Source organism: Ascidia mentula, chromosome 4 (assembly GCF_947561715.1).
Source record: "Ascidia mentula chromosome 4, kaAscMent1.1, whole genome shotgun sequence".
NCBI lineage: Eukaryota > Metazoa > Chordata > Ascidiacea > Phlebobranchia > Ascidiidae > Ascidia > Ascidia mentula.
In genome coordinates, this window is record NC_138569.1 from 14,886,851 (window position 1) to 14,896,640 (window position 9,790).

The 9,790-nt window shown below is 39.1% G+C and overlaps 2 protein-coding genes across 2 annotated transcripts; one reads left to right on the forward strand and one right to left on the reverse strand.

The window, feature by feature from the left end:
• Window positions 1–876: 876 nt before the first annotated feature.
• On the forward strand, window positions 877–6,104 carry LOC145898907 (uncharacterized). The gene is made up of 7 exons (XM_082987568.1): window positions 877–1,124; window positions 1,189–1,266; window positions 2,467–2,587; window positions 2,849–3,029; window positions 3,884–4,010; window positions 5,150–5,295; window positions 5,473–6,104. Exons 1-7 carry the CDS (start codon window positions 1,067–1,069, stop codon window positions 5,854–5,856), a joined length of 1,095 nt encoding a protein of 364 aa, XP_082843694.1. The 5' UTR covers window positions 877–1,066; the 3' UTR covers window positions 5,857–6,104.
• Window positions 6,105–7,718: 1,614 nt separating this feature from the next.
• On the reverse strand, window positions 7,719–9,482 carry LOC145899186 (uncharacterized). The gene is made up of 4 exons (XM_082987913.1): window positions 9,035–9,482; window positions 8,860–8,953; window positions 8,681–8,807; window positions 7,719–8,201 (listed from the first exon to the last, which is right to left on the reverse strand). Exons 1-4 carry the CDS (start codon window positions 9,182–9,184, stop codon window positions 7,943–7,945), a joined length of 630 nt encoding a protein of 209 aa, XP_082844039.1. The 5' UTR covers window positions 9,185–9,482; the 3' UTR covers window positions 7,719–7,942.
• Window positions 9,483–9,790: the final 308 nt, after the last annotated feature.

The following is a 9,790-nucleotide window of genomic DNA, read 5'->3' on the forward strand; positions in this document are numbered from 1 at the left end:
ACGCGCGAACACTCGCCCTTCTTCGGAATCGTAAAACTGCGTGTCGCCGCCGCTGAGAAAGCTGTAGGCCATTCTGCTTTTGACTATGCGCTTCCCGCAGTACTGGCCCACGGCGTGCTCTTTTGCAACTGGCGGAGTATGAACAAGAAGCTTTTTACATGGCTTGCGAAGCGACAAACCGTATTTAGCGGCTTGACGCAATACAGTGAGTGCACAGAGCAGTTTTACTTCGCTCTAGCTAGGTTAACAATTTTAACCAGTTTAGGGAAAAGTTTAGGTACGTTATTTTGATATATGATGACAGGTTTTGACGTTGATCTATCAATACATTATGTTGGCAAACATAATATGTGCCAGGAAATTTGAATGATGCTGCTGTAGCATGCACGAAGTCTTGCCATGGGCAACTGTAAGTATTGGCAAAGTCGTTTTGCAACCTTGAGCTGTGTTCTGTCCTGTCTCTACACCAGACAGACACGACGTGGTTAGGTAGTTCCATAAGACGAGTTTTTATCCCAAAAATTCTCGTCCACGGAAGTTATCGCGCTTGAGTGGTCGCTTGGGCCCGCGGCTGATAAGAAAGGGCAACTTTATTTGGGCTAAGCAAGTGGGCGGTGTTTAGCGGGCGACTTACGCTGCGCAAATTCTTGGAATAATCGAATCGGAACAAACCCTTTGTCGCTCGTTCCCGTAAATGGCCCGCTTGAGAATTGTTTTCCTTCGTAAGTCCGCGCGTGGCAAACCGCGCTCACGCCATGGTCTCGATCTATATACAAAGTATTTGATTTGTGGCCTCTTGGTTGGATTGCGGGTAAATGAAGTGTTGTCAAACCGATATTACGAAACGATTTCATTCGTTTTCCTGGCGAAAATAATTTTATTATTATTTCCTTTCAGCAGTGACGATAGATTTAGTGAGTTGCTGTTTAACGGCCATAGAACTCATTGTTGCGTAACGTTTATCCTTCCTCCTCGCTGACTTGAGGAAATTCTTTCTTTTCATCGTCACTGTATTTCTCAATTTTAAATACCAATCATTCGGAAAGGTGTGTTGGAGAAGTCATCAATGTTCTGTTACGCCCAACTTTTGTTTTTCCTTTTGTTGAGGTCGAACTTGGCGAAAGGTGAGATTTATCTTTTGTTTAAAGGACGATGTAACCCTGTGTAAATTAAACCGCGGTCTTACAGGCGCTGCGCCGGACGAACACCGAAATGCAAAGAGCCGTGACTCAACCGCCTTCGGTGACCTTGCGGCAGAATGCAGTTGTAAGTACAAACAAGCTTACTTTCTCAAATGTACTGAAACAGGATAGGCGAGAGGAATTAGTTCGAGTATACGTCAGTATACGCGTCATCATTAGACCATAACACTGCTAATCTCACGGGTCTAACTTGTTGTCGGATTGAAGTATACAGACGGTGTGAATAATCAATTATCACCAACAGGAGGTCAAACATGAAATTCTATCCAATGTGCTTAGATTTTCTCCGTGCGATTTCATAAGCGGTCAGTTTTACAGAGAACTTGTCTGTTTAAATCATTACGTAATGTAAGTTGCGTCATATCACCCGAGGCTAAACCAATCAAATCTTCAGTGCTGGCACTTGATAAATAATTGCCATCTTACTTAATGAATTCGTTGTAAGTTGAGAAAAATTCGTCCAATTTGTAACAGGTAACGCCAACAACGTAAATGCGTAGGCTCCCTATTACGTCACAACGAGCCGTTTCGCTTGAACAAGCATGTGACCTGATTTTCGTCAATTTGTTTGGATTAAGCATTGAAAGTTAACAAAGTGGTCATAATGAGGAACGTAATATTTTGACTTGTCGGCATTGATTGTTCTGATATTTCTCGTTTAACATTCAGTTTACTGGGGTTGAATAGGTAATGCCCAAGATCAGCTTCTCAAATAATTATGGGTCATGGAATAAATTGACTTGGATAGCTGCAGGCTCATCACTTTACAGCACAAATCGTTTGCAGAACAAATGTTTGGGAACCCCTGATTAGCATCAGAAAAACTTAAAAGCAACATTTGTTATTCCATAGTTCACGTTATCAGACATATCAGACTACTGTAAACAAACAAACTCAATATAAAAGACATGTTTCGATACACCATGAACACATCCAGTGAGCAGTTATTACATATTACATTGTAAATCCTTCCGTCTTTGTTAGTAAAGTGCCTTTAACTGCAGGGGCACACGAGTTCACCCAAGTGTGTAGTAACCACCACTGGCCGACCTTAGGAGAGCAGACAAATGACATATGACGCAACGTGTGGGTGGGCTGGTGGGATTTGCGGCGCCGACTGACCTTTCCGTTGGCTTTTTCGTATCCCTCGGCCACCATTTACCGCGCGGCTGTAAAATGTTTCCAGCGTTTTTACGATTTAAAGTTTTACAGCACTAAAATGTCCAACTATACCTTCCTTCGTACACACACTATCTAATTTTAGGCTCTTGGAGTGAATGGATGAACAACAACGATTATCACCCGCTGGTCGGAGATGATAATAGTTACGACAATTTGCGGAAACATTACGAGTTCTGTGTGGTGCCAAGTGACATTGAATGCAGGTACAGAATGCCTATAGTACCGTTGTTAGTTTGTCAATAGCATTTGGCACGGTTGCAACACTTTGGCTTTTCAAGTCGATGCGTTTTTTTGACAAGACCCCGTGCGTAAAATCCATAAAAATGACGCCACAAATGTCATTTTGAAAAGTGTGACCTTTGACCTCACCATGTCGCAGCCTAGTTTGTATGCTCTGTTTTAAAGAGTTGTAGCTTATTTAGCTTTGTTAGTGATTAATATGACAACAAAACACTTTCGTTTAGAGGCGTTCGGAGCCCAGATGTACCTTTTCGACTTCTAGAATCGGAGGAGGTCATTTGTAACGTGAGCATGGGACTTGTGTGCAAATCAAGGCGGTACAACAAAGCCATACCAGATTCGGACCAGTCGCTATTCTATTGCAACGACTTCGAGATCAGAGTGGAATGCTGCGTTTGCCCACAGGTACATCAACTTCAATTCGCTTCCTTATATGTGTTGACGTCTATTATGCGGGCAATTTTCTTGCTATAAACCGCATGCTTGCTGGGGGCTACAACTCACACAATTACTCGTATCTCTAAAAGTGTGGACGGTTCTCTTAACTATGCCTTTGTTTTACATACAAAAATACACCGGTTGATTTAGTATAAGTAGTCAGAATTTTTTCACAAAAGTGATTTACTGATGTGGAAGTGTATTATTTGTCTAACAGGGGCAGTCTCGTCGATGCAAATAAGCATTTTCTATGAATTAACACCATCGTTACGTGTCAGGTAGATGATCCGTACCCACAATCGTTAGTGCCGAACAAATGTATGTTGTTGAAGAACAAACGTTTTTTAGTGTAGTAATTCTGCAATGTTCGTGTTCGTACAAAAAGTCAGCCTAATAATCACATTTGAATCACCATAAATTTGCTCTGCTCACTTATCATTCAAGCCTGTGCGTATACGGCGCTCAGCGCGTCACTGCCTGGGGCGATGAACAGTTTAATCTTCGACAGCTGATCGCTTGACTCAAGTGAGACCAGTGTCAAAAATGACGCGCAGTAAAATATGGCTGTCTTCTCGCACTTTGAAATGTCATGAAATTCAATTTGTGTTTCACTAAAAATGTGACTGTGATGCGTTTGTATTTTTCAACTTTTAGAAGTTGATAACCCTATAAATACCTTCTTTGTATTAATCAGTGTGGCGAACTTTAATTCTAATTTGTAGCTTGGCTATATTATATACGACATAAACTTTAATCATCACATTACCATATCCGGTAAAACATATTAATTGAATAACTTCAGTTTGTTAATTTCGTTTCAGATATCCACGACAACTGGTCTTTCCCTTGAAATCACGACAAATGTCGAAAACTTCACCGCCACGGATATTTTGGTTGCTGATGGGATGGAAAAGCACCCGAACACAACACATGCAAACACACCAACTGGTATTACATTTAATATTTATGGAGCTTTATTCAATATACAGCAGCGTATTCTGGGATTAGTTGCTTCCTGTCAAAGCTATGCTGAAAAGCATTGAATAGAGAACACTCACTTCAAAATGAACCATTAGTAAAGGCAACAAACACACAGCGTCCAAATTTTTGCTGAAAAATTAAAAAGATTAAAACTAAATGGCATAACATTGGGGGGAAGGGACTCAAAACTAAGGTTTTATACACCGTGGCTAATAGCCGGTACGAAGATAAAAACAAAATTTATTTTATTTCTGTGAAAACCCGCGGTTTTAATATTATTGTACGCCCCAACAGGTTTAACCATCTTCCTAACTACACGCTAGTCTTGGTTCGTTGAATTAATAAACCGTAAAATTACATAAAGGGACGTATGGTTTGTAATACTATGGAGTGCATTGCGAGTTAATGTTGCAAAAATATATAGTATACATTGTCGTGTTAGTTTAAGTACTCATGTCTCTGATGTCGAAAATCTATTGGCGACTTCATAGATGTTTTATAAGCACGATAAATCCTTTAAGTGAGCGGCAAATGTAGTTTTTGTATGTCGGCTTCTGCGTGAATTTACTTGCTCTGAATATACTGTGAAAAAATAAGTGGATAAATCAATGTGGCTCCTTCCATTCCAAAATTATTACCATAGTTATACAGTTAGTTTTGATATCTGCGAGGCCGTGTGTCTCTTTAGCAATCAGAACGTCACTTAACGTGCCCTTGGCACCTTGTTGCTTGAGGATGTTTAACAGCAGTTTTGATGTCATTAATTTTTTGTTATTATGCTCCTATTTTATCGATGAAGAATTTATGCATGTCAATGTGTCTTCTTTTTAAATCAATTTTTTTAACTTCATCAAAGAAAACAAGACTCTGCATTTTTTAAGATTTCAGTACATGGCTATTTGAAAGTGAACACCGCTGGTACAATTCCATTGTTTTTCCCCTTTATGGCTTCTTACACCAGTAATCTCTTTAATCTGCACTCGTTTTTCGATGGCTCAAGGGTATATATATATATATATGGTCTGTAGGAATACAGGGCCATTGTTCTGGCAAAAAGAAAATGCTGTTGTCGTGAAAAATATGTTTAACACCTAATTTTTTTTTAGAAACTTTGGAACATGTGCTTCCACTTTACATTATAATCGTCATCATATTGGCTACCCTCATTGTCTTTGGCATAATCATATGCGTGGTCAGATGGAGGACAGTGAACCGAAAAATGTCTTCCAAACATTCCCACCAATACGTCAGGGTAGGTTTCAAGATTTATTGCTTAGGAGAATATCGAATTTGGTACTAGTGTCAAACAATTAGATTGAGTCTAGGGATTTATTTTGAATTACTATACTGACTAGAGATTTTATGTTTCGTTGTTAACTTGGTTCAAAACCCGTGATACACAAATAACGTTTTTTTGGTTTCTTTCCAGACTCCAGTGGACCACTTCCAACGTCCCGTGTCCTTCACCGAGGTGGACAATTACGTCAGCGAACGGTCGTCGCTCTCTCGCTCGTCACTAGGTGGCAGCTACCGTCCGGAGCGGTTCAACAAATTTGACCAGGGACAACTGTTGTTCCTTCAAACCGATCCCATGCGCGAAAAACGCGAATTGGCGAATTCGTCCCCAGCTCATCAGGATTCTTTACCACGTCCAGACGAGGACGTTCCTCGCCGTTGGTTTCCAGATGAATACGAGCAAAGCTTGGAGAAACAAGGCACAAAGACGGCGGGTGGAAAGAATTGGCTTTCAAGGGCATTTGCTCCTAACACGCAGAAAAACATGCCTTTTGTGGACGACGTCTATAACTCCTGATTGTTTTTTTTATGACATTTTTAGTTGTAAGGACAGTATTTTGATGATACAGATCTTGCCTTTAATGAAAATGCAGTATATCAAGACGGTAAAGATGAATGCGATAGTTTGTAAAATGATTATTACACAACGTGCTTCTCTCCCTACATTTTGCCTTCACGTATGTTGTTTAACATGTACACCACGCTATATGTGCCTTCGCCTTCTTTATTAAGCTGCGGACATACATCAACAAAATTCGCCCTTGATTGTTTTGACTATAAAACCCATTGCGGGCTAAAGGACCTATATAGGTATTAAATTGGAGAAATCCTGTTTTCAAGGCCCTCAGCTGTAATGCATCTAGCGACTGTTCCGCTTGTTTCCGAATGACCGTTGATGGGTCTTGTGACTTACATAGGGACCTAAAATTCTTTTAAAAAAGGACTTTTTGGGCCTCCTGGAAGATCATATGACCAACAGGGGGTATAAACAGCCCAGGAGGGGAGGGCTTTGACACTTTTTCAGCAACTAAATTTGATGCCATTGCATTGAGAAGAGTTGGAACTTACAAAAAAATGCAAATGAGTGGGTAGTTAAACGATTCATTTTTCTGCAAAATCCAGTTCCATTTTTTGTTGCTCTTTTTACCAAAATACTGAGTAACCAGGGGGGCAAATGGCCCTAGGGGGGTGGCTAAACCATTTTTTCGGAGACTATTTTGATCAAAATTTGTAGATGATTGGACACTTAAACGATTCATTTTGCCACAAATGCAGCCTTAATTTTTTGCTCCATTTTCAACATAATTTTCAGCAGCACCCACCAGCAAGTAACTACCTAATTAAAATAGCCCAAAACCCCACTAAAACTGCTCTAAACACCCTAAAATTTGCATAGAAATACCAATATGCGTCCTAAAGAAGAGCAAGAAACATTTCACACAACTTCAAAATTGCCAAACAGCGTAACACCGGACGACCTTTTAAACACCACATTCCAGTTTACACATTATATCAAAATGTTCATGATTTCACGTGGCTTCCACGCGCCACCGTCACGACCTATCCTTTACATTTTAATGGGTAAATGAATACAATCCCCGGACATTTTTAGGGTTGTCGACTTCTGACGCACCGTACCTCAAACTGTGAATGCACATGCGTGGATTTATGAAAAAAATTTAAGTTATATTGTTTATTGGCAACATGCCGCAGTGTACAGGTAGTTTGCATAAACAAGTTAGTCTCATTTCCTCCCGATAAACAAAATACTTCTTCGTGTGCACATTACAAAAAGTAGTCAAATGTGATATTTTTATAAAATCGGATGTATCCGTTTTGATGCCGAACAATGAACTGCTACGATTACGCAATGAAGACCAACTAAAATTAAATTCCAAAGGCTGAATTAAACGAACAATGCGAGTTTCTATAAATAATAAATAAAAAAAAATAATAACATAATCGAGGTGATGTTTTCTATTGAAACAACTATAAGCTCTTTGCTGAAGTATTGATAGGGTGCTTGCTGTCGTCTATATATCTCTGATTATCCTTAATTGGCGGATACGGACTATACTTTCACATCAAGATACGATATATGTTAGTAAGTCCAAACGAAATTAATAGTCCAGTGGATACATTTCTTTTTGATGTTCAGTGTCAATGCAACACTTTGTTTATACTTTGAGAAATATCCCTCTTTAGTTGTATTTAAAATGGATATAATGAAAACCTTGATTAAATGGTACACATCCAAAACGTTTGGACGACCTTTGTGTTGCGTTTATAAATCAGAAACAGATGCCAAGATGCCTTTTTAGCGGAAGATACAATATTTTCCTCTCCGGTGTTTGATCATTTAAATTGCTCAATTGTTTCTGCATTGTTTATTCTTGTCTTGATGTATCAAAACAAATCCACTCTCATGTTGTACAACACACAATACACACAAACCAAGTGCTATGACGAATGTTCAACATCCAGAATACAACGATATCGTTTCTAAGTAACATGATGCAATTTCAAATAAAATATTCAAGATACATCAGTAAAATTTTCTCGGAATGACAACGTAAGACAGTACATGTAAAGTTACGTTGAATTCAGTTGATTTGATTCAGTTTGACATCCAGATCAGGCCACACGTGACTAATGCTGTCGGCCAACATACTTGCTCTTGCATGGAGGTTTACTTCATCAATATACACGTAACGAATATTAAGATCAACTAGCAGATCTTCCATTATTTGAGTGTATTCCAACAATTCATCAAATGTCGTGTTAATCCTGACGTTGTCGCACTCCAAGAACGGTTTATGTGGTTTTACTACAATCGCCAGCGAGCTATCCGGATCTGCCAACCTGTAGGAGCAACAGATAAGTCTTGTGAAACATTCAGCGAAATAATGTAGACAAATTGATGCAAGTTTAGAATAAGAGCACATCGAGTTAAATGAATAAGTTATGACAGAAAAAAAGACAAAAGGGCTTTGCACAGGTTCTCGTAGTGCACATATAGTCCATGAAAAAATAACAGATCTAAACCACGACGACACGTGTAGTTAAACAATAAAAAAAAACAAATGAGAGTTTGATTTCTATGAATCGCCTGTGTAGTCTCTATGGCTGAACGGATCAAAGCAGAAAATGATAAATATTCCTAAGTTGTCTGTCTGTTTCAAGTTTTTACGACATATATATTTCGCCTGTCTGTGCAGGCATCATCGGTATCGCTAAAAAACAGACGACTTAGGAACATTTATCATTTTCTAAAAAAAACAGCAATAATTCTTCAAAATTAATTTTGACATTAATTGTTGGTAGAAAGTGTTTGGACTTACTCCTTTATCATTCCACTAACATGGTCTAGTTGCATTGCGTCAAACGCCACATTGTTCCCCAAAAACATTTTCAGGTAGCAAATAGGATCCAATGGGCCTCGGTCACTGATACACAGACCCGTATCTCCTTTAATAGTAATTGAAAAGTCATTCATAGAAATATTATTAAATCTTTTTACCTGCGTCCACTTGAATGTCTGTCATTTTATCATGCTGACCTTTTAATATCTGAAGATTAAGTGCATGAAATTGGGGAACATCGCTGGCCGGAACCTGCACACATTCAGCAAACTTTAAAATGTGATTGCGACGGAAATTCAGGCAGACAATATAGTGACAATGAATACAACCTACGTATGTTATTTCTCTTGCCGTCAAAAGTGATCTTGCAACTTCAGGAATGAGTTTAGGTGTAACACTTTCAACAAGCAGATTTTTAATTAAATAATTGCAAAGAGTTGTTTTTCCAACCGAATGAGCCCCGCAAATAAACACCCATTTCATAATTTTTGCGTCCTATACCATACAGCTGTGCAACATAACGTTTTGCAACTCGTATTCGGAACCAACATATATAAAGAGCATAAATTCCCAGTTAACAAGTTACAATGACATCGCAGCCAAATTGGGTCAAAGTCAATCTTTTGTAACAATTACGTCGGAGCGAGATACAATAATCAAGATCTGCATGTTTCTCAACTCGACTCACGCCCGGCTACAATGCTACCAGACTGGTTAAATTTCCCCTGAAAAAAGTGCGCAACATTTCAGGCGAGCTGCGCATGCTCTCATGGAATCAAACCTCACCGGCCATTATGTAATAAAATCGATATGCAATAACGGAGAAGTCAAGGTTTTTGCAGTGGGACGACCCGGCTTGGGTTTTTGCAGTTTATAGGTGACAATATCCTTCGTCCAATATACATAAAAAGGATAACCACTTACATAATACTGCACCATGATGACTTATTGCGAGTATATTAGTACGGAACGACCGCGTAATCTTCACCGGTTTATTAATAACCAGCATTGAATATGCCTTGATCTTGTGTATTGACATAACTTTCTCCATCGTAACGTCACGTGCAAACGTATAACTCTTACTTATTT

Excerpts from the sequence above, each read along its gene's own strand:
- LOC145898907 (XM_082987568.1), top strand. The coding sequence starts at position 1,067 with ATGTTCTGTTACGCCCAACTTTTGTTTTTCCTTTTGTTGAGGTCGAAC. Across the intron at positions 2,588-2,848 it reads CCAAGTGACATTGAATGCAG|AGGCGTTCGGAGCCCAGATG; the intron begins GTACAGAATGCC and ends ACTTTCGTTTAG. Across the intron at positions 5,296-5,472 it reads ATTCCCACCAATACGTCAGG|ACTCCAGTGGACCACTTCCA; the intron begins GTAGGTTTCAAG and ends GTTTCTTTCCAG.
- LOC145899186 (XM_082987913.1), bottom strand. The coding sequence starts at position 9,184 with ATGAAATGGGTGTTTATTTGCGGGGCTCATTCGGTTGGAAAAACAACT. Across the intron at positions 8,954-9,034 it reads CGGCAAGAGAAATAACATAC|GTTCCGGCCAGCGATGTTCC; the intron begins GTAGGTTGTATT and ends GAATGTGTGCAG. Across the intron at positions 8,202-8,680 it reads GTTAGTGGAATGATAAAGGA|GTTGGCAGATCCGGATAGCT; the intron begins GTAAGTCCAAAC and ends TTGCTCCTACAG.